Below are 25,939 nucleotides of genomic sequence, written 5' to 3' on the forward strand. Positions count from 1 at the left end.
TTATAATATATATCAATAAAGTTTTAAATAATTTATATAATACCTATAAAGGATAATGTTATTCGAAATAATTTTTAAATTTTTTATTTATTTATATTTTTATTTATTAATATTTAATTTTTTAATTTATTATTTATTTATTAATATATTATTTATTTATTAATTCATTATCTATTAATATATTATTTATTTATGAATTTATTATTTATTTATTAATATATTATTTATTTATTAATTCACAATTTATTTAATTATTTATTATTAATTTTATTTATAGAATAAGACTATTATTTATTTAGTATTTTGTTTTCTTCTACTTTAATGAGAACTTAATATAATTTTTTTTTCATATTTTTAGTGAATTAAGCAGCGCCACAAGAGTAACAACAGTTCTGCTGGTAATATTCATAGCTGCATAGCTTTGCCTTCACCGCCCATTGACAGTTCGAGAACTCGTCAGAACAAGAGGCTGCAACATCGTTTTGAAAAAGTTCCAAGTGTGTTTCTTAAAAAAAAAAAACAATGGATATATGTTATTTATAAATATACATTTAAATATATTTTAATATTCATAGATATATACAGTATATATATATACGCCCAAAAAAACCAAAATAAATATTCGAGGGAGTCCATTTCCAATATTAACAGATATACTGAAGTCTCCAAAAATGTCTATTCAAAAACTAGTCGTTGGTACTTGCAAAAAAATTTGTTATAGAAAGGTCTTCGTTATAGAGAGGTTTTCGTTATAGTGAGGTTTTCGTAATGGAGAGGTTAAACAAATTTATTTTGTTTGCCTTTTTTTTTTGCATTTTATTGCGAATTATATATGTATGTATTTATTTTAAAAATATACTTAATTCATATTTATTCAAATAAACATATATAATATTAAATATATTAATAATTTATTGGTTTGTATTAAAAAAAATTATTTTTATTAATAACTTTAATTTAATTTAATAATTAAATTTATTACTATTTATAATTTATGCGTCCAGAAGAAATAGGTTTTTAGGAAGATACTTCTGTGGCAGTCTATCAGTCTGTTCATCGCTGAAGATGAGAGACCTATTAAATAATCTAAATTCGATGGTATCGATTTAGTCTCTAATTTTCTATGCTAGGGGTTCCTGCGAGGAATGTGGCAGCAAAACGGCGAAAAATCGCTAATTGAGATACATGGAAGTTATCTAATGGCTTGCCACTGAATCCAACCATCCAACCATATATAATTTAAATTTTTATAATTTATTGTTTTATTTAACACGAAAAAAGGTCGTTATTTTTGCTTGTTTGGATATTTTAACTTTTTCCTTGTCTATAACTCTTCCAATAAGTAAATAAACTCAAAAATTTCTAAACCTCTCTAAAAATTCTCTAGGTCTCATATTAAAATCATTAATTCTATATTAATTGCGTTTTTTAAAAGATTAATGCCAGTAGCATTGTCGGTACATTGACTAAATGTATATGTAATGTCAATTTTAAATTTGCTGATTAATAACTTACTTTAGCCATTGAAATGATAGCACTGACATTATCCGAGAAAATGTAAATAGTCCGATCACATACAATTTATTCGAAGTGTCCTATAATTTTCTTTTTTTTTCGTTTTTGGTGTATTATTTTTTTCACAATCTATTTATTTTAATTTTAAAAAATCTAATCTAATAAATCTAATAAAATCTAATAAAATCTAAATCTAATAAAATGTTTTCTTAAATTAACGTATTTAATTGAGCGATTCGTAAACAGCGATTATATTACGTTATGTATAAAGAACTTTTAGTAGATTATCCCAGATCATTTTTTGAGTTTCAAGTATAATTATAAAACCCCAGAAAAACTGTAGAAAACAAAAGTGGCGTTCTTTTGAAGAATATTTAAGGTATCAAACGGAATATATGACTATAGCTACTAAAACTCAAACTGATTATGAAACAAAGTATCTTTTTGCTAGACTATGTTTTAACACAATGTAATATTGAGAAGAGATGTCTAACCTGTATGTTATTTTTTGGATTTTTTTTATCAAGGAATAACCTCTTACTCTTTTTATATACTCTTTTATATACATTACACTGTTTTTATACAATTTTAAAACTGTTTTTGTGATATATTAAATATATTATATTTTTACCATAAATACCTTCACATTTTTGTGTGTTGCAGCTGCGATATATCGGTTCTCTTAAAGAATAACGACATTTGGTAGACTCATGCAGCACATTTTCCTTTTCATCATATTCCAGACATTTTACAGAACGTCTCTGTGTGCCACCATCACAAGATTTCGAACACTAAAGAAAACCAAAATGTTTAAGTTTATAAAAAATTTTGCTTAATGTAATAAATGTTAAATATAATAAAAATATTTTGCATACATCAGTCCATTCGGAATAATGCCATCTTGGAGCGCAGTACTCGACTTCTTCATGAAGACACTTTTCCGTCGTTTGAGGTTTTAAATCAGATTTGCAATCTTCATCATCGACAATTAGTTGATTTTGTATGCAGAGCACTTGACGCGTACGTAACAAATTAAAGCAATTGCCATTACAAGTTGACCAGGGACCAGCAAACCAATCGCCAAATTCGCAAGTACGTTCACGTTCACATGAACGCGATATATCAGGTGTGGTCCGTGAATCGCAACGCTCAGAATTCTGTTTTGAGCGATCACAGAATATTGTACGATATTCCACACCCGTACCGCACTCAGCAGAACAGTATTGATTCCAATCAGATAAGAGCCAAACGCCAATTTTATCACGATTACGATTGTTATTTGTACTATTTGCTGTATGTACACGGTAGCGTGCATGAGTTCGTCTACGACTTTTTGGGCAATCGCATGATTTACGCGTTTCCGGTTGCTCTTCCATACAAGCAACACTATCGACATGTATTACAATACCAGAAGCCAACTCTTGTACACAGTTAATGTCGCGCTCACGATAACCTTCACCTTGATGGCAACGACAATCGCTCCAATCATCTAAACGCCAATATGCTGGACATGGTTGTGTATTACAGCGCAGTAAGTTTTCGTTTAAAACTGGTTTTTCGGAATGCATGCAACGTCGTTGTGAGAAGTAACGTACGGGATTATCACGAACACAACGCACGATCGGTGTTTGTGTACCACCACCGCATGACTTAGTGCAAGTGCTAAACCCTACAACTTTCCAATTAAATTTACGACGTCTTGTGGAACGTGAGCTGCTAATTGAATTTTCTTCAGCACCTGATTTTAAAAATGTGTCGCTCTCAAGCGAAAGTTCATACTCTTCCGAATCCGATGTAATGGGTAATAAATATTCATATTTAATGCCTGGATTTGCAGATTTTGTATAAACCTTAAGGAAATAAAATTGTAAACGAATATGTAGTCTTTGAAAAAAATGGTTCTATTAGAAGTTAATTATGATACATTGAGTATTATACTTTAAGAAAAATTATATATAAAAAAAACTAATGGCAGGACGACTGTAATGACATTTGATAAAATGATTATATGAAAAAAATGACTTATAAGTAAGTTGTCACTTACTGTCAGACCTATATACAGACAAATCAAGTATAACTATAAATATGTTATTTTGTTGTTATAATGCTAGGAATAAGTCTGTTATTTGAGTTATTTGAGTAAACGACACTTGATTATAAAAAAGTTTAGGTACGTAGACCCAGTCACTTCGGAAGCCGGAATTGTTATATTGAGTCATATTTCCATTAAAATTAAATTTTAATAATTTATAAAACTTCTATTACTATTATCGCATAATACTAACTAAAATTAATTTTAGTAATCAAGAGTGCTTATTTTTATTTTTAATTTTAATATCTCATCGTATTATTTCTTTGATAATAATGTATTTTACTAACCATTAATTCCACCGCTTCTCTTATAGGACCTGTACATGTTACCCATTCCGTGACTCCTTCGCCATATTCCATACCATCAATGCGATGATAATCAAAAATCGAATCTGCTGCTTCATATGTACCACTATCAGATGCTGCATTATCTCCATTAAAAATATACTTTTGATCGGATGTACGTAGCACTGTAAATATAGATTTACCATTATAACATATGCATATATATATATACATATATATATATATATATATGTTTTATTTTTAATATTAAATATATTTGTTTTAATTTACGACATACCTAACAAATTTATGCTATTCTTAATTTCCGTGATGGAAATGTTAGAAGCACCTGCAGGAATGTTTGTTACATGTACATAAGCATCATCAGGTAAGGGATCCCTTGTGAATAGACCAGTTATCGGACGACAGAGAAGACCACCACAGCTGATAGAGCCACTATTAGCGGAAACACCAGTTATAATGCCGCTGGCATAAACTGCCTGCAATATAGGAATAACAGAAATCAGTATTAAGTTCATTTAGCTTATTATGGCATATGTTTTTTTATTGAAATAATTTATCAAATTAAATATTTAAGGATTGATGTTTTTAAAGAAACTATCAAAGTGGTAAATGCATAATGAACACTCGACTTATAGTCAGTCCACAAATGCAAAACTATCGCAGAAATAATTTTTATAGGTATTAGTTTCATATGCTTAGTTTTATATTGAAACCATAATTTTAGAATGAAATTGATTGCATATGGTGGTATTTCAGTTTCACATAGTTGGTAAGTCCAACTATTATTTAAACCTAATCCCTTACATGTAATATTGATAAGTCTCAATTATAGCTTCTATAAAATCGTTTTTAGGCATTTATCCATTTATTTATTATGGTTTTGGAAGTTGTCAGAGTTAAAACTCAATCAATTAATCATTTAATTATTAAATATTATAATGAATATGCAAAAGTATGTTTAGCAGAATTAGAGTTAACTATTTACTACCAAATATGTATACGATACGATAGGTATGTACACGATTTATTGTGATATCATAAGTAATTTGTTGGCACCTTTCGAACTATTTTCGTTTCAGTTTTTTTTACAAACACTCGTAAGTTATTCAATCTTATGAACTTGCCAAAATTTTTAGATATAACTTAAAGAAAATAGTTCTAAACTTGCCAGAAACTTGCTCGTGTAACTTCTTCGTGTGTACGTAATGGTTTTCAAAGTTCATAAGATATATTCAGGTTTAAAATAGTTTAACGATTGTTAAAAGTAACACTATGACCTATAAGATTATGATTATTTTAGAATAATATTATTATTACAATGTTTGAAATTCTAGTATAAATTACTAGCAATAAATTTAATACTATTAAATATTTTGTTTACAGATATTATTTTTTTTTTTGGTGTTATTTTATTTAAGTTTAATTAATTGAAAAAAAAAACTGAAATCGATAATAAATTTAATAGATTTTATTATAATCTATAGCTTAGAAATCAATGAATCCTTTACAAGCTAACTTACCGTAAGCATCAAAAGCAATTTAAGCGCCATTAAAATACTCAAATTAATTTCCGCTTCAATCAAATAAATTTAAATTTATTTACTTTGTTATTGTAATATAATTTTATTTTGCAATATGAAACTAAAAATTAAATTAATGAAACTAGACAAATTAATTATAATTTAACATATATCTTTTATACTTTGCGGAAATACATATATAAGTTAGACTTGACATTTTATATTGGCGACAATTAATTTAGCGAAGGGAAAATGTATATATATAAATATGTTTCTATAAATGTAAATATATTTATATATATATATATGGTATATAAAGCCACATATTAATCACAATCAGACTATTTGGAGTGGTTCAGCTAATAAATCAAAACTTATGTTTAACTTAATTGGCAATTAATTTCTTTACAAGAAATTGATATATTTGTCTAGCATTTAGTCGTAGTTGTAATAAATAAATCAGTCCCTTGAAAACTTATTTTATTCACTTATTTAAATTAAGTTAAAAATACATTAATAAAATGCCACCAACGTTTATTGTATTTACATAAATATTTTCATGCACTACGCTGTGTGAGTAAGTCAATTTAGTTCAACGCATATTTTATTTGTACCTTACACTATATAATTTAGGTGGTTTTAAACCCTGAGTTTATCGTATATATAAGATAACACAATGAGCGAATAGGCCTTAATGAATCCAATAGGGATTGCCAGTATAACCTAACCTAACCTACAATATATAAAATAACAACAATAAATTGTTCTAAATAATAGAAAATTTTAATAGAGTAACTTAATTTCATATATATTTAATTTATATGTTTATAATAAAAAGATTATATATATTTAAAAAATAATAATATAATGTTTATAAATATTAATATTTAATATAACATAAAGGTTTTTCGAACAGTAGTGAACTGCAACAAGAAAAATTAATTTTATGTTATTTTAATTAATTGAATTTTTGGCTGACCATACAGCTGTTTCAAGTATAGCCAAATACCCATCATCAGTGGTCTTGGAACCACTGAAAATGGGTATTACTTCCATTGTTTTTAGTTGACATTTTCAAAAGTTTTGTTTTTGATAGAACAGTAAATATATGCTTGTAAAATATTATTGAAAAAGCTAGAACGATACAACTCAAGTAGGTGTTGAGTTTGGCTGAGTGGTACTGACTGCGGTTAATACCTAGATTTACGCGGATGGAATGATCAAGTATTTCTTTTTTAATCATTTAGCGTGGAGTTGAGTTTTCACCACCGACTGCTGTGACCCAAAGATCAGTAGAGATATTGTTAGTCCTTGCTCCTTACTAAGGAGGAAGTTATGTCCTAAACACATAACTTCATTTAGAACTGCCGGAAATTCATTAGAATTTCCAATGGGGCGTTAATTTGACGCAATATACCGCTACTGTGTTGAGAGCATCGTGATGTTAGGCCTTTACGGCAGGTAATCACGTAAAAAATTCCAGTTGACGACAATGTATAATATATGACATGTATTTTAGATATTAATATCAGTATATAGCATACCAAATTAAAATAAATAAAGTGGTTTGTATATTAGTTCTCCAAATTCCAACCGATCACAAAAGCTTAAAATTATTTAAAGCCAGGAAGATCCAAACAGATGTTAATTTGAAATAGACCCGATGTAGATCAAAGTGTTTATAAAGTTGAATATCTCGAAGTTAAGATATTCAGTAATTGCAAGTATGAGAAATAAAACACGTTTTTTCAAACAAGCAGCAAAGCCTGTTTTGATCTATGGTTCTGTAGCGTGAATTGAAAAAATTAACAAAATCCTAAGAGGTACACAGTTGCATATGAAAAACGTATATATATATTGTATCATAAATGAAATATTTCATGAAAAAACGAATGTGATAGATTAGTAACTACTGAGAACAAGAAGGTGAGCAAAGAATGGATAAAGTTGAGTTTTATCTTTCACTATAAAGAGAGATAAAAGAAGATATTAATGCCACTATCGATTATGAATTAGAAACAAACATTTTAAATTTTAAAATTATTTGCGGAAATTATATTAGACTTTTCCGTTATGAGAGAAATAATCTATGAGAATCATTCCATATGTTATTAGTTTTAAATATTAAATAATATAATGTGTGTGTTGCATTCATTGAAGCTACGTGCAACTGCTATGTACCGAATGTAGGGTGTTTAAGCAGATGTGATTAGCATAAAGTTGTCGTAAATAAATTTCTTATTCATAATTATTGGTTTAAATTTTAATTTTTTTAAAATTTATAAATTATTGGTTTACAATCAAACCGTTTTGGCCATTGTCATTTTAATTAGAAGTGTTAATTTGTGTTACATTGATTTTCATGAAATTCTTAGAAAAAATAAATCATATGTGTTAGTATCTGAAATTCGGAATGTGTTGGACTAATCAGATTAAAATTATTATAATTATTATTAATGACTTGTGTTAAGTTGCGGATTTCATACGACATGTACTGATACTATTTCAAAAAGGGTCTTTATTTTTCAAGATATGTACGAGTATGTGTATTCATATATGAAATGTATATGAAAATAAAAAATATTGCTTATAACATTTTAAGTCCACAATCTTTTTTAAATTAAATATTTAATAATAAACTATAATTCAGATATTCTTAATTATTTTTGAAATGGTCAAGAACTAAGAATTAGCATTCACAGAAATACAAATGCATCATAATTGTTACAACTATAGCTTAGTCCCTGTTACTAGTTTAAGAACATTTTCACTTGTATGGCCTTTATTTTTATTAATACTTGGTTTTTCATCACTTTTGTTATTATTGTCATCAATCCTTTCTTTATCACAATTATCATAGCCACAACAGTCACATGCATTACTGTCAGATTCATTTATGTTACTTTCCACACTATTTTCATCGTAACTATGGCTGTGATAAAACTCACTTTCATTGCTAATACTTTCCATGCTTACCCAATCATGCGTATCGTTTTCATCACTATCACTTTCAAAACTGTTTTTATCATATATATCTTTAATATGCTTATGTATTAGAACATCGTCAGAATGTGAACTTTTATCATGAGATACTCCACAATCATTTACTATTTTTGAATATATGTTCTCCAACTCTTCAAAATTATCACTCATTGAATCAATCATTATTTGAACTCTGGCTTTTGGCACACCACACTTCACCAATGTCTTATAAATCTCATATTTTTTATGTTTAACAGAATGACGGTGGAAAAACTGAGCAGAAGGATGAGAAGTTGAACTAGTCACTTGATCAGCTACCGGTACCGTAGAAAGTAAAGGCAAATGGTTGATAGATGAGCTTAATGCTGAAGACGTATAAGCTATAGTTGGTATTGGAGCAGTGTTTGGAAAACATATAACCATTAGAGTTCTATTAGAAGGAGTAAGTAGAGTAGATGCTAGTAATAAGGAAAGAGCCAATATAGTAGTTAAGTACTTCTCCAAACCAATTGTTGAATTTATTTCGAATTTACTGCTATTAAAAGCTGCAAAGGAACTGAATTTTGTTGAACTGAATATTGTTCCCTTGGTAGTAACAGTAGTAGTAACATTTACTTCTAATATTGAAAAAGAGGGAGGGTTAATAGTGTTTAGTACTGAGTTAGTAGTAATAAAAATGATACGAGTATTACCTCTGAATGGTGTGCCTCTTATAGATACTCTTATAGCAGGAACACTTACTAAACGGATAGTAACTAATGCTAAATTCATTGTTGGGTTTGATATGGAAGAGATTATGTTTTTTTGTAATATTACTGCAGTAGTAGGAAAATTATTATTAAGTTCCGAAACTGTAGTAGTCCATACACTTGTCATAAAATGACTAACAAAAGGTGTTGATATCGTTGGAAAAAAAGAAAATGTGGTAGCATATGATGATGAATTATTTGTTTGGTTTAGTGAGGTACGAATTGTAATAGCTTTTAGTAATTCTGGATCAGTTCTAGAATTTGTGGAATATATTAAAGAAGTAGTCACAACATTTCTAGTGTCATGGTTAGTAGGAGCCATTGAAATCGTTGAAACGGGAGAAAATTTGATTATACGTGGCATTGCATCAGCCTTTGTGATAGCTTTAGAAGGTATTACAGTCGCTTCTGATACCACTTTTTCAAACGAAGAATTTGTAAAATATGAATCTGTGGTTAAGCTGATTATATTTTCCTTAGTAGGTGAATTTGTAGTTGTGCTTAATAGATCCATTATAGGGTTTTTAACATCTGGCGTTAAACTTGTTATTGCGTAATTTTTGGAGACAGTAATCGTTTTAGTTGAAAGGGAAGTAACATCAAACACTGGTCCATTTATTGTATTTGTTCTTGAAATATTGTTAGTAAGGCTAGTTTTACATAACACCATAATGTTTAAGATCTTAATAGTACAGGATGATTTATTCGTTGACTCCTTCGTATAATTATAATAAGTAACACCCGTAGGTACAGTATGAAAAGATAAAACATTTTTAGTCTCCAGCTTAGAATGTGTCGTTTTGTTGAGTATGGATGAGGTTGTACTAGATACTTCTGCAGATATTAATGCAGTTGTAGTTTTGTTATTATTAGTTGCATGTGGAGTGAAAGTAGCAGAACCAGTTATATCAATTGCGTTCAATAGAGAATAATTTGTTGTTTTTTTTGTGTTTAAATCTAAAGTATTTATGATAGTTTTTGTAATGGTTCTATGAAGTGAAGGATACCTCCGAATGGTGGAACTGGTCGTCGATTTAATAGCGTGGTTAGTTGATCTCTCCGGTAAAATGGAATAAGAAGCTTCTGATGCTATATTAGCATTGATGAGTTCCGTAAAAGTGTGATCGTTGGTTGGAGTTGATCGATTTGCTCTATTTTCTATAATGATATCTGAGATTGTTTTTGCCATCAAAGATGTTATGAAAGTAATATTTATAGGTAAACAGTCACTCAGCTGTCTAAATACAAAATTTGATTAATTGCAATTACTTTTCGGGTATTATAAAAAAAATTTACATATAACACAAAAATCCAATAAGACAATTCAACAATTGTAAAGAAATATAAAAATTCATTATTTCGATTATTATTGTTAACAATTTGTTTTGTTAAAAGCAACTACAGTAAATATCCAAATAAATTTTTATTTTATACAAAGTTTTCTAAACCTACCCTGAAAGTGATAATTATTTTTAATTATTTTTAGATAAAATGAAAATACATTCCATTAAATTTATTACATGTGAAATTTATTATGGTATTCTGAGCTTTTTTTAGTTCTCTGATATCTGCTTTTGCGTTAAGTCGACTTTTAGGAATTCTCAATTTAATTAGAACAAAAGTTCAGAAAAGAATTATAGAAATAATTAATAACTTACAAAATATTTTCTCTATTTTTTTTAAAAAATGCATTGTCTATGGCACTCGTTGCGATTGAACTTATCAAGGTGATGTTTTCATTGTTTATTAATTCTCTCTTGGAAAAAAACAGTTTCCATAATATAGGTTAGCTGTACGTTAATCTGTACCTATCATATATTAAACCATAGGTAAATGACATCTAAATTTTATAATAGGCATTTTTCATTTGAAGTTCTAAATTCTAATACATACGCCTAGAACTACAACCACCAGGACGGTTTCTGCAAAAGTTAAGTAAAAAACATTTCTTTTTAGTATTTAAATTATTTATTCAAAGGTTTTCTCCAAAAAGTATCACACCTAATGGTACATCAATCCGTTAAGTATTAGTTCTAATTCGTTTCATAAAAAAGAGTACAGAATAAATATAAATTAATGTCAGAATGGTGTAGCATTATTGAAATTGTGTAATTTCAGGTCAAGACAAAAATTGGTTCCTGAAGTAACCATGCATTTAGGACCTTTAACTAAGATCATTTTTTCAGTTCAATAACGTTTTGTGAATATGGAAGTTTACCATATGTCAATGGGAGATATGATATTTAAATATGAAAATCTGGATCCTAGTTCAACAAACAAATGTAACAGTTATTTTAAAGTATGCATATATAAATCTCCATATAAATAATTGCAAAAAAAGATCGATCCTAAAAAAACCAAAAATAAAAAACTTAAAACTAAAGCTCATAACTTTCTTTGCAAAATCTCAATGAAGGAATAAGTAAGTTTCAACCAACCAAGTGCATTCACTGTACCATATCCGTTACAATGGTCATCCATAAAAAATCTCTTTTAATGTTGTTGCTCTTTTTACTACACATAAAAAAAAATAAAAATGGGCGATCCCATAAATGGAAAAATAAACCCAACAAATATCAATGTGCACACATTGGGTAAAAGGTCAAGTTCACGTCCAGCATTGTAGTTAGTAGAACATAACATTCACAGATGATGAAATGCTTTTAAGATAATTTTTGAACTCTGGTAAGAGCTTGGCTTACATGTTAACATTTACATAAACTGCATACATAAAATCATTTGTTGTAATATATATAAACTTCATTCTGTAATAGATTAACTCTCGCCTAACATGCAAATTGAGATGTTTATGTTATTAATGTAGTGACTAAGCCATCAAGATCAACGAAGATTTCGCCAGTTGAAATTTCCGGATTGTATTTATGTTATGAATGAACGTTGGGAAAAAATTGTTAAACAAAAGAAATAAACTATCAAGAAATGCTTTAAGTTCAGATTACAGTTTTTTATTAAGCAAAAAGAACTTGTTCGACTTCACGAATAACTCCCACTTTTCAATGTTCTCAGAGAAATAAAGATCTACTAGAATAATATAGATGTTTATATAGATGTTCTTCATTTTTTGTAAAATTATATTTTTTTACAATAATTATTTAAAATGAATTTTAAGACAAGTTTTAAAATTCATATTAAGACATAATTATCCATAGCATACATAATACTTTAACGATTATTTAATTTATTTTAATAATAGGACTAATAATGTAATGAATATGTAAACCTGTTGATGGCTATGGACAGTTTGGTTAATACCTTTAAAAGCAATTTGGCGTATGTAGACAATAGCAATATCGACATTATACAAACATTAAAATACTACTTTCTGTACCAAATGATCTGTACATAACCCTTGCCTAAATAATTTATTAAATTTAACCTTTCTATTTTACTTATCTCTTATTTATTTTAATAAGTAAATAAAATATAGAGGATAAATTCAATAAATTATTTAGGCAAGGGCTATGTACAGATCATTTGGTATATATATGTATACATATATCATTAATAATAATATATATATAAATATATTAATGTATTAATATATTATTAATATTAAAATATAATGCAAACATATTATTCAATAAATTTGTACCCTGGGCTAAAAACGTGATCCATTCTAATACTTCTCCATTTCTAATGAGAAGTCTAATGAAGTCTTCTCAATTTTCAATGAGAAAGTAAAGCATTTATTCTATTTTTCTGATTTTTCAACGGTTTTAAGTTAATTTACAGCAGCTGAGCTAACCTCTGCAACCCGTTTTGCTTCCACATACCCGTGTATCTGACACGGGGTTTTAAAAAGTCATTAAAAAATGATTATTTCTTAATATAAATAATTTATATTGAACAAACTATCTATAAATAAGTTGAAAAATGTTTTTTCCAGATTTTAATGTTTCCCTATTAAAAGAAGGAATGTTTCAAGTATTTTTTAAAACTAGCTGTAAGAATATTATTTTTTATCATACATATAGATAATAACATATACATTGTGACCGAAAAGCTTTCGGAAATTCTCATTTAAAATTCGCGCGCTGTATATTTTTCGATATTTTAAGTTTATGTAGTTTGGCAGCCCTGTCCTTAATTACTATGCCAAAAATGAGCGCGATCTGTCAGACAGTTCGTTTACGGCAGCTGTTGAAACCAGTTCACCTCAGTAGTGCGTTGCGAAAAAAACAATGGAAAAAAATATTGAACAAAGAGTTTGCATCAAATTTTGTTTTTCGAACGAAATTTCGTGTGCAGAATCGTTGCGAATGCTACAAAAGGCTTATGGGGAATCAGTTTTATCGAAAACTCAAGTTTATGAGTGGTACAAAGCCTTTCAGGACTGTCGTACGACCGTCGAAGACATGCCGCGTTCTGGACGACCTTCGACCTCTACCACCGACGAAAACATTGAAAAGGCAAAGGAAATCGTGTTCAAAAATCCTCATGTGAGTGTTAGAGAGATAGCACGAGAGCTAGGCATCGGTCGTGAGATGGCTCGTTTGATTTTGGTGGACAATTTGTGTATGCGACGTGTCAACGCCCGGCTTGTTCCGATTCACCTCAATTTGTTCAACATTATCAACGATTTTAAGGCCAAACATTCAATAAATACCATCGAACAGCCACCGTATTCACCTGATCTTGCACCGTGTGACTTTTTCCTGTTTCCCAACCTCAAATTACCACTCAGAGGAACGCGTTTTGAATCCATAGAAGACGTAAAACAGAATTCGCAGAGGGAACTCAAAGCCATACCGGAAAGCGCCTATAAAAAATGTTTGATGATTGGAAGAAACGTTGGCATTTGTGTATCGCTTCTAATGGAGCATATTTTGAAGGAGATAAAATAAATATTGATGAAGATTAAGAATTTTGCGTTTTATTTAAAATTTTCCGGAAACTTTTCGGTCACAATGTATATATGAATGTATATATAAATAAATGTTTTTATAACGCTTATTATAGTCAATTTTGAGAACTGGAAATATATGCTTTCTTATGCAGTGGCGGAACTAGACCAACTCTGCACGTCGGCGACATCAGAATTGCGAGGCCCCCTTTATAGCCCAGTTGTAAAAGTAAATAAGTTACATTCACTAATACGACAAAGCATGATTGAAAGTTTTATTGCTAATCAATTTAAAATAAACACAAATTAAAATAAATGAGTTTTCCTACTTTTAGCATCACCCTATTTTTTTTTAAATTATATCATAATGAAGATAGTCTCTCTTGGACCATCATACTTTTCTAGTACGTCTTAAATAATTTTAACTTTGCTTCTTTCTTTTCGTCGAAGCTATACTGACTGGAACTGTGAACATGAATCTGATTACTATATAAACATTAGGGAATACTTCGAATATAGTTAATGCCATTATCAAACCAAATTGCTCAAAATATTTACTAAGTGCTTAGAATCCACAGTCGGTAACTTTTTGCGAAGCCCCTGCGGGCGCGAGACCGTTGGTGGTCGCCGACATCGCTGACGCCTAGCGACGTCACTGTTCTTATGAAGTTAACTTTGAATTATAGACGCCAATAGTTGTCGCCAATCAATAATTACAGGCAGATGTCGTTCTACATTTAACTCCGACTGCTCGGCGCTCTTATGGTCACTGGTCACAAACGCACCTTACTTGTCAGTATGTGACATTATAAGTCATCATTCAAAATTACCAGTGTGATCATATGCTCAAGAAAGACGTTCTTTGTGAATGAAAGAAGATTTCTTAGGTGTATATTCTAGCAACGTGCGACTCGTTTGTCGATCAACTCAGCCATAGTTCTGTCTAAAGCTGGCAATATCGAGAAATTGAAATTTCTATATTCTAAATATTATAGCTCAATTGAGCTATCGTATATAAAAAGAGTAAAAAGAATAAAAACTATACATATTTGTTATACTCAAAGATAGCATTTTGAGAGCAAATTAATAATGTTCAACAGTGAAGATCCATAAATCATTAAAAATTAATTATGCAACGTCTTTGCCAATTTACTAGATTAGCAAATACGTTTCACATATATTATTTAGTTTTATTTTTTGCTGTAGGTATAAGAGGTAATCAGAGGTAATTGTTCGGTAATGTTATGACCAAATAAGCAAGTACGCAAGTTTTATATCAATCGTGTTTTAAGAACACATCCTTAATCTGCTAGCTTTGGATCAATAGAAATACCAATAAACGTGAAAATCAAGTTAAGGTTTTCTGATAGCTATTCTATCTATATATGGAGATAACTATTTCTGTCGAATAAGTTACTTTAGTATTATAAAGTGAACAACAACTGAACGGAAGAATATATTCGGTTTTATTTTCTCACATGAGTATATCTCGAAACTCTTATTTGCTAAATAGAATGAATAGGATGGACTGTTCTAAAGTTTTTATTGATATATTTGTATTCACACAATTTGAGATAAAATAAAGTCATCATCATCATCATTAATAGCGCAACGAACCTAGTTGTAACTTGACCTCCCTTTGTAATTGCCTTTATGTATCTCTGTTGCTTGCTAGAGTTCTCCAGCTTCTTCTTTCAAATACCTCTGCCGTTTGCTCAACGTTGTCTTTCTCGCGTAAGCTTGGTCGATCTCTATTTCTCTTCTTACTTTTGGTGTAGATTGGAATATTTTTTTTGGTTGGGTTATCTATGTTCATTTTAAAACAAAGTAATATAAAAACAATATTTAAAGAACTGGGTGGACGCTTGGAAGGATTAAATTTGACTTAATTTTGATTAGAAAAATCTATTAAAAGTCAGTAAAGTAACAACAAATCTTATCTTATATTTTACTTATCAAAGGTTGGCTTTGAGTATATCTTAAATGCTGTTCAGTAAACCTTATCAAAATCAATAGATTGATCCTGTTGACTTATATAGTTGTTAGTGATTGTAAATAAAGCTGAAGATGGCTTTTACATATTAATCTACTTGTAAAGATCTATGTGGTGTTGAATGTAAGTGCTTGGTAAGTAACTGATTTGTTATAAAACTATCTGTGTGTGTAGAGGCATTGAAACTTCAAATCCATTTCAATTTTTTTTTCCTTATTTTAAACTATGTATTGTGTGTTTTCAAAGACATTAAACAAATTTAAGTTAAAAATATTATTTTAAAAATTATTTTAATATCAATCTAAAAATGAAAGCACGAATTCAAAAGTAATAAAATTATACTTAAGAATATTATGCAAAACTATTATAGATTAATTTTGGATTTTTGTTTTATATTAAAATTTTGTTAATTTGTATAAAATTATAAATTAATTTATATATAATGAACCTAGTTTTTTAATTCTCATAAATTAGTCATTTAACGATTGCTTAAGTAAGACATTAATATTTTCTAAGAATATATCTTTCGATCGAAGTTCGATTATTTATGGAGAGCCAACATGATTAGTATTCATTTTACTTAATATAAAATAACCGAATGTATGAATAAAAATAATAAGAAGAAACTCTCTATATTGAGTTATAAAAATATTATAATAGAAATGTAAAATTTATTGGTTGTTGTCGTTATTGGATTATGTAAAAGCACCGTCTTATCTGTGTTTGTATGAACTTCATTATCCATGCTTAAAGTTGAAACTTTAAGGGTTCAAGTGTTAGTATATAATATATTATTTCAATAAATAAAAACTAAATTATAAGTTTAAAACAATAATATTGCAATATACTATATAGAATATAAAAAATGTCTATACTTCTTTAGCATCAATATTTCATCAGCTGTAATCAGTTGTATTGGTTCGATTACGAATGGTAAATGAGTAGATTTGCATTTGAAATTATCGTCCGCAGTACTCGAGCTTCATATATCCGTAGATAAACGCCAATGCAATTAATGGCAAAAACCGACAAGTATTAAATTCTACAATTTAATGCTTAAAACCATAAAACCTAAGAAGATATTTGCTCACATCTGCCAGCGGATGATGCGGTGTAATGTGATTTTACAATAACTTTTTATGTTTTTCTTCTTGTGGTTAAGTTCAGTGATACTCTACCAACAAGCTACTTTACATTCAATGTATTTGGATATGTCTGCACTGCCTCCTCATCAAGTGATATAATCACTTGAAGGGACGGAAGGCGACAATTAAGATTGTTGCAAGCGTACAGTTTAATCGACTGTAATAATATTGTTTGAAAAATGTATCAATAGATTAAATTGCTGGATTTCAAATATTTTATGCAAACTGATAAATTTTGCATTATTTATGTTTGTATTTATTGAAACTTATACTCTTAATGCTGTAATCAGTGCTTTGATAGTTGCTTTATACGAGTTGTATTAATTTCTTTTAAGAAGTGTGTTTATAATAGCCGTAATTTTCTCCTTCAGAGTAACAAAAAAATACTCACAACTTACGAAGGAAAAGATGTGAAGCAACAACAATGCTCTTAAAATCTTCAGAGTTAGATTTTGCTCTTAAATTTTAGTGCAATCAAATTCAAAAATCGGTCTATTGTGAATGTTCATTAGAAATGTATTGTAAAATTCCAGTTATCCATTAAAATCATACGAATATTTCATTTACTAACAAATTCAAATAATAAATAACAATTAAATAAATTAATTAATTTAAATATATAAGAGAAAAATGCTAAGCATTGCCTTTCTAATATTCATTGTGTTTTCTTTTATTTGAAATTATTAATTTTTAATGTTTACAATTTTTATATTTTATATTGTTAACAACACAACAAAAAAACATTTTTCAAAATAAACCATTTAACATATTTTAAAAGTGATGCCAATTTGTTTCAACCAGACTTAATGCTGTTTTTTCACAACTCTGAAAGAAAAAATTACGACTATTATACATATATCTCTCTTATCCTCATCTTCCAGTGGAGCATAGGACCTCTTATGCAAATACATATCTTCTAATCATATACAAAAAATATAAACATAATCTTATAACTGTCATGTAGAAATGTTATCGTTAAGTTGATGCTATGTTGGGTAAAAAGTATTCCGCGCTTTTTCTCTTCGTCGAAAATTAGGATTCGGTATTTTGAACTCTCAGAAAAAAGCTTATTTCAATGTTCGAGATATCTTTGAACTGTATGAAAAAAATTTCTTGAACCTATTTTTCTGTTTCAAATGGAACGAAATTAGATCATTTTCGTAGTGTGTAAAAACATATAATGAATAGAAGATTTCTTATGAATATATTGTTCAACAAAGATTAAACTTTAAAAATGATTCTCACCCTCTGTAGGGATATCTGGAATTACGCTTCAATATTAATAACTGAGAAAAGTACAATGAAAAAATTTATTTTCTTTTTGGATGAGTACATGTTATAGAAAATATTATATAGATTTTTGAGATATTACGGAAAAAAAACAACCCAACTTTTTTCGGTCAGGAGTAGCTAGAATTAATGTCTCTTTGCTTAGTTAGGATTTATTGTAATACAATATATATATGGTTTAAGATGATAACACTCAGTTTTATTTTAAGTCTAAATCTCTATTAAATATCTATGTATCCATAATGAGCTGCTATTACCTGACTAAACAACTACTTTAACTTCTTAACAACAAGCAATTTACCTATGCGATTAAAGTTATTATTAATATAATTTTCTTGGTGTATTTAGAATGAATAAATACATTATTATTATAATATATTTATGTATTATACTTTGTGTAAAGACACCGCTCTTTGTAAGAGCATAGGGTCTAATAGGCCTGAACTCCGCCGTAGCCAGTCTCAACCCTGGTTGAAAAAAAATGAGCAAGAAATGGGATCAGCTGGACTGAATGGCTTTTTGAACATCATAGCATCTCAGGATGCTCTTAATTAATATTAATCTTATTATTATAATAACTAATTAATAATAATTGTTAGTATTTTAAGAAAGTTTATAATCTTACTCATACAAGAATACCCTTTAATATCCGGAAACATTTTATAGAAAAACTAAGTATATCGCCCCAAAAAAAACTTTTCATCTGGTGGAACTTGTATCATACACTGTTCTGTTTGAATTTATTATATCAACTGTTTTTCTTACGTTGGTGTAGTAATGGATCGAAGTTTCCACCATAGTTATGATGCAACTCTGCATTTTGCAGAAATTTTTCGATCATCTCTAGATACATAGGACTTCAGTAATATAACTTTCATTCCATGAATTTAATTAATTCAATCATTAAAAGTCCATGAATCATTCGAAATTTGTATTTTTCTCTTAAAAGTAGAGAATCCAATACAATTATATTAATGTTTAAACAATGTTTAATGTTTATTAAATGGTTAATGTGTGTATTTCAATGCTTCTTCTTTTACCGTAAGCATAAGATAAAAGAGTATATTCATAGTTCTACTTACTTAATCCATATTAAACACTTACGATGGGATTTACTTATAGAGATAATAGCAAATTATATGGAAAAAAAAATAAATTTTAAAAGTATATAGTACTCTACACAGATTGTAAATGAACACAGTCCAGAATGATCTAGAAACATTTTCGTAATAGTAGAGTTGTTGTTTGATAGCATTAGATTCTTTCAATCATTAGATTATATAAATTTTTTTTATAAATACACTTTATAACCCAACATCCATTAAAGAGAATTTTATAATATTTTTTACAGTGTATAGGACTGCGTTCTTTTGAATTTACAAAAAACTTGAATTGAATTCAACCAAATTTTACCACAAGAACTTCATAATAAATTTAAAACTGGTTAATACAAGTAAAGGAAACCTCTTATAGATTCATTAATATGATAACAGAAACTTTTTTGCTGGATTATTGTTTGGAAATCAATGATTTTAGTACCTTGATCTTGACTAAGGTTAAGTTATGTGTAATTATCAGCTAACTTGCAAAAAGCCTTCATTCCTCTAATTATTGCTGATAATATTAATAAATTATTTAAACAATTTCTTCGAGAAAAGTTATTTGCCACCAACATTTTTATAATATTTTTTGTATGTAAATCGAGCACCTAAGAGTAAATATAAACAAATTTAGTATCTTTCCTAATGTATTTATGCTGTTAAAAATATTCAAATATTTTCACAAATAAATGTTATGCCATTTAACACCTTTTTCTGCAATTCGCTCAAGTCAATATTAGATACCAAAACGACCTCAACTGTTTGCTTTAAATATTAAATATGTTTTATGCTACATAAAAATGTAGCAAATTACTGATAAAGATACTTAGCTATATTTTTTAATAAATGCTCGTTAATAAGTAATACTGGAAATAGTATACAATATTATGGTATTCGAAATTGGCAATATCAGACAGCAAGCAATACCCTATATGTATGCGTTATATATATAGCTAACAACCATTAATTATTATATTAAAACGTGACAATTACTGTTAAACACTCAACAAATAGAAAAAAAATTAAGAATATGGCAAATTCTATTAATATCTCTCTATATCACAAAGAACTAACTCATCACTCGATCTAATTCGTCACTAGTCACCAACATGTACCGCACCGCAGATCTTTCTCAGTAATATTTTCTTAAATATTCCCAAAACCTTCTCATCACTGCTGATAATTGTTCAAGTTTTTGCACCATACACAAGCATAAGTATGTTATGATAAGATACTTGATATTCATATGTCATGATAGGGTCAATTCTCTCAAAAGACTACTTAGCCTGATGTAGCAGTTATTAATAGGAGTTATACTTCGTTAAATCATCAAGCTAATGTCAATTTTAGTGCTTACGCTGATTTTTACATAGGTTCAATAAGTCTGTCACTACTTTGAATTTATGACTGACTTGGGTCTCAAGACCCAATCGAGTACGTAAATATGTTAGTCATAAAATTAAAGAATATAAAATTGACTGAAAATTTCTTTGCCTGACTTTAATATGTGTCGATATTTGGTCAACTTTACTCTCAAAAAAATTTAATGGTCCGTATTTTATTTATTATATTACTGTTTGCATAAATAACAGCTGGTACTGCTTTAAGTGGTTTTCAGTTTCAGTCATCTGGATACTCAAACGTGAATTTGGCGCCGTGGCAATGGTACTACCCGTACACCGGTTGCCCCGTGTAAATATAGTTCAGCAGTGATTCACGTTTGTTACGTGTGTATGTAAAGATTAGTCAATGAGTGATATGTTTAAAGACTATGGTAACCCGCTTTCTTAGTAAGTTCTAAAAGAATTGTTTGTCCTCATCTACTTCATAAGAGGCTATGATGTTCAAAAGCAATTCAAACTAGCTGATCACGTTTCCTGCTCATTTTTTCAACCAGGCTTAAGACTGGCTACTGCAGAGTTCAGGCCTATGAGGCCTTATGCTCCACTTAGAAGAGAAGGATTGCAGTAAGTAGTAGGTGATTGCTTTAAGTAGGTTAAACACACTACATAAATACAACAGATAATAATATGAAAAATATTCATATAATTAATTATTATTATTAATTAATTATTACCAGAGTTTTTAAACATAAAGATCTATATATCTATGAAAATATAAATATTGCACCAGATCTTAAAAACATCTAAATAAAAAAAAAGGATTAATACTAATAATATATATTGAAGCTAACAACAAACTAGAACATCTAAAAGGAAACCATCCTTATACGCTCCAAAAAATGTACTCAAACCACATACTAGTTAGATAAAGAAGGTATTGAAACCAGCATGCGGTATGGTTGAACCAACGTGATGTGTCGAGTAAGAATATTTTGAACTGAGATTTAATTAAAATTTGGTTAAATCAACCAAATTATTTTTCTGAGTGTATGCTCACTGACACAAAAGGTGAATCACATCTTCTCTAACTCTGCAAATCTGCAACCACAAGAATTCTAAATTACTTTACAATAATAACAAAAATAATTATTTATCTTTTTTACCACATGAACTAAAATTTTTCTAACAAAATGATCAGATCAATTTAATTAGTATGTAGTGAGAACATATTTTTCTGATTGCATTTGGGTACCATAAGGTTTAAAATCTTCAAGTTCCTTTTCCCATCGACCTAGTAGGTATGTCATTCTTTAAAATTTGGGACGTGGTAAAGTTAATAGACTTATCAAATTTGTTCACTATTACTTTTAATAGAAACGTCGTGCATTTTTTTATGTTGTACGTAAGACGACTACTCGTCTGGCCTACAAGTAATCTTTATCTATGATAACATAAAGGATTATTATTTGTACTCAAATCGGCTTTAGTGTACCAAGCCATCACTCTAAGTTATAGTAATATAACATTTATTTTATGATAAAAATTAATTACATGAAGAGAATGCATTTGTGTTGAATGGATTCTTGATAGTAGTAAAATTTAATATATTATTTTGTTTATCTTACACACAGCTGATATGTTTATTGACATTTCACTAGCTCTAACATTTTTTAAATCTAAAAAGATTCTGGCTTGATAGCGATTTTGCATTAAAAGTAGAAGTTATTGCTGCCTTGAAGCGACAATTTGGAGGTTTTGCGAGTAAATTGATAAAGTAAAATAAAATAAAATAAAATAAAATAAAAAATAAAATAAAAATCGAAAAATATATTTAATCGCAATATACATGGAAAATGCATTATATATTTTTTTATATAAAATATAATAGAATATATATTATAATTTAATATAATACTATAATATATTATATATCTCAGGCAAGCCAGTGTGAGTTGTATTTTGTTTTCAAAAATAAGAGTTATTTTTGATTTTTGTATTTTTAAAGCAAAAATAACAATTATTTGTGTGTTTTAAAATAAAAGCAGATTGTAAGAGTTATTTATGCGTGTGAAAAAGAAAAGCATATTATAATAATTATTTTTCATAAATATGATATAAAGCAAATTTAATTATTATTTTTTGAGAGTTCTATTTTAAAATGCGAATCATAACAGTTATAAGGTGATTTTTTTTTATTAATGATAATTGTTACAGTCCCTATAGTCTTAATCAGTTCTATGGTTCTGTGATATGCAATTTTGCATAGCAATTAGTTAAATTTTGAGAGTTTCGATGGTTAAAGTCGAGTTCAGGAGAATAAGGCAGAAACATATGTAAAACTTGAAATGTGAATCCTCTAGCTAGACTTTGTTAATACAACAAATTTCTCAAGACTGCAACGGAATGATAGACCCGCCATTCTGCTTTCTTAAAGATTATATTGTTTAATTGAACTATTTGGTGATATCTGATAAATTAGCCTTGGCTACTTATTCAGAGGTCCCTTAAAATAATTCCCAAATTATTATATATTTCATTGTAGTAGTATGTTTATATGAAATATGTTTATATGTAATGTAATGTTATTAGTCTTTAAGGTTCTAAAACTTATTGTTATTGATTCAATTTAGGCATATTGTAAAACAAAAAAAAAAAATTAGTTAAATAAGTTTTGTAGTGCTTCTCATTATATACTATTTTTTTATTTTTAATATATGCTATTAGGAAAACCAATTAGTTGCTTTAAAAATGAAATACAAAAATACAAAAAGCAGTTCCTAAATACCTGTATTTAGAATTTTATCGAAATAATGACAACTCCATGGAAACACATTCTTTAACATTTTAATATAAAATATAAACATTTTCCTACTGAAATTTTCTTCTAAAAAAAAAAAACAAATACGATAAACGATAAATACGATAAACTCATAAAAATGTTTGAAGTACTATGGTATTTTTGGAAAAGATATTAAATCCAGCAAGCCTTGAGTGTGTGAGCAAATAAACGTCGAACTTTAATCAGAAGTCGTAAAGTCAACATAAACTAGTGCCAATATGGGTATTGTAACTGAGATAAAAATATAATTTTTACAAACAAGACTAACAACATTTCATAACTCAAAGAACTAAAACTGCGATTATTTATGACAAAAATTACTACTTTGCTGCAATGATATCTCTGATAGCGACACATTTAAAGGCAATTAATAAAATGATTTGTTTGCATTGCGTTATGCCAGCAATTCGAAGTACAAACGTGCAAACGCCATGGTATTTAGATACATTTTAAAATGCCATTACATGCAATAATCAGCGCACAATAACCATTTAAGATGGCTGCAGTACATCTCCTCAAAAGCGGAGCAAAAAAAAATTATGCCATTTAATGATAAATACAAACAATATTATTTTATTATTTTACTTAATAATATAGTTTCATAAAAAGGTAAAATAATAATAATATATAAAAAAATTTTTTTTAATTTTATTTTAATTTTATTATTGCCAAATATCTGTCATCACTGGTCTAATGAAATATTTTTTGGTTTTAATAGTTTGTATATAATTTTTGGACTGTGAGTTCTAAGAGTTGAGCTTGAACTTTGGAAAATTTGAAGCACAGATCCGTGTTTTAGACATTTGGAGCAATGGTCAGCTTGACTTCTATTATTCAAAGTTCGAGTTTTGTCAATTTGTTATTATTGTTTTAGATACATTGTGACCGAAAAGTTTCCGGTCACAATGTACAAACGCAAAATTCTTAATCTTCATCAATATTTATTTTATCTCCTTCAAAATATGCTCCATTAGAAGCGATACACAAATGCCAACGTTTCTTCCAATCATCAAAACATTTTTTATAGGCGCTTTCCGGAATGGCTTTGAGTTCCCTCTGCGAATTCTGTTTTACGTCTTCTATGGATTCAAAACGCGTTCCTCTGAGTGGTAATTTGAGTTTGGGAAACAGGAAAAAATCACACGGTGCAAGATCAGGTGAATACGGTGGCTGTTCGATGGTATTTATTGAATGTTTGGCCTTAAAATCGTTGATAATGTTGGCTCGGTGCGAGGGAGCATTATCGTCATGAAAAATCCATGAATTATCCTTCCACAATTGAGGCCGTGGTCTCACGACCGATGCCTAGCTCTCGTGCTATTTCTCTAACACTCACATGAGGATTTTGGAACACGATTTCCTTTGCCTTTTCAATGTTTTCGTCGGTGGTAGAGGTCGAAGGTCGTCCAGAACGCGGCATGTCTTTGACGGTCGTACGACCGTCCTGAAAGGCTTTGTACCACTCATAAACTTGAGTTTTCGATAAAACTGATTCCCCATAAGCCTTTTGTAGCATTCGCAACAAAAATTTCGTTCGAAACACAAAATTTGATGCAAACTCTTTGTTCAATATTTTTTTCCATTGTTTTTTTCGCAACGCACTACTGAGGTGAACTGGTTTCAACAGCTGCCGTAAACGAACTGTCTGACAGATCGCGCTCATTTTTGGCATAGTAATTAAGGAAAGTGCTGCCAAACTACATAAACTTAAAATATCGAAAAATATACAGCGCGCGAATTTTAAATGAGAACTTCCGAAAACCTTTCGGTCACAATGTATATCTAAGATATATCTATAAATGCTATTAACTTTCAGAGTTGTTAACGGACTACAGAACTAGTTTTATATAAAAACATTATTTTTTTATGCGACTAGTGGAGTATAATGCCTTTCTCAGCATTACGTTCCTAGATTAGGTGCTATGTATAAGAAAGAACAAATCATGTAACAAATAATGCCTCTATAAACAGAATAGTTTTGAGATTCAACAATTAAAAATAAAAATTTAATTAATTAATTCAATTATTCTACAGCTGATTTATGATTTCGTTCTAATATAAATACAATAAATGGGTTTGTTAATAAAAGTTTCATAGCAAATTCACAAAATTCCAAAAAAATGTGCAAACATAAAAGTCGAGTACGACTTTGGGTTGGTTAAGAAGCGCTGACTCTGACCTCTTCATTTGGCAGGGCAC

The 25,939-nt window shown here is 28.8% G+C and overlaps 1 protein-coding gene across 2 annotated transcripts in view; it reads right to left on the reverse strand.

Annotated features, from left to right (window-relative positions):
* Positions 1 to 312: 312 nt before the first annotated feature.
* The window catches only part of LOC119688156 (thrombospondin type-1 domain-containing protein 4), a 126,394-nt gene continuing 100,767 nt past the window's right edge, over positions 313 to 25,939 (reverse strand). The window contains exons 1-6 of one of the 2 annotated variants that reach the window (XM_038102819.1): positions 5,436 to 5,516; positions 4,190 to 4,391; positions 3,895 to 4,076; positions 2,391 to 3,365; positions 2,156 to 2,306; positions 313 to 505 (exon numbers count right to left, since the gene is read on the reverse strand). In XM_038102819.1, coding sequence (XP_037958747.1) covers positions 363 to 505; positions 2,156 to 2,306; positions 2,391 to 3,365; positions 3,895 to 4,076; positions 4,190 to 4,391; positions 5,436 to 5,465 — 1,683 coding nt within the window. In that variant the 5' untranslated portion in view covers positions 5,466 to 5,516 and the 3' untranslated portion in view covers positions 313 to 362. Of the gene's footprint in view, positions 506 to 2,155; positions 2,307 to 2,390; positions 3,366 to 3,894; positions 4,077 to 4,189; positions 4,392 to 5,435; positions 5,517 to 25,939 lie in introns of those variants that run through there. The other variant, XM_038102818.1, reaches the window with a different exon arrangement.

This window comes from Teleopsis dalmanni, chromosome X, assembly GCF_002237135.1.
Source record: "Teleopsis dalmanni isolate 2A chromosome X, ASM223713v2, whole genome shotgun sequence".
NCBI lineage: Eukaryota > Metazoa > Arthropoda > Insecta > Diptera > Diopsidae > Teleopsis > Teleopsis dalmanni.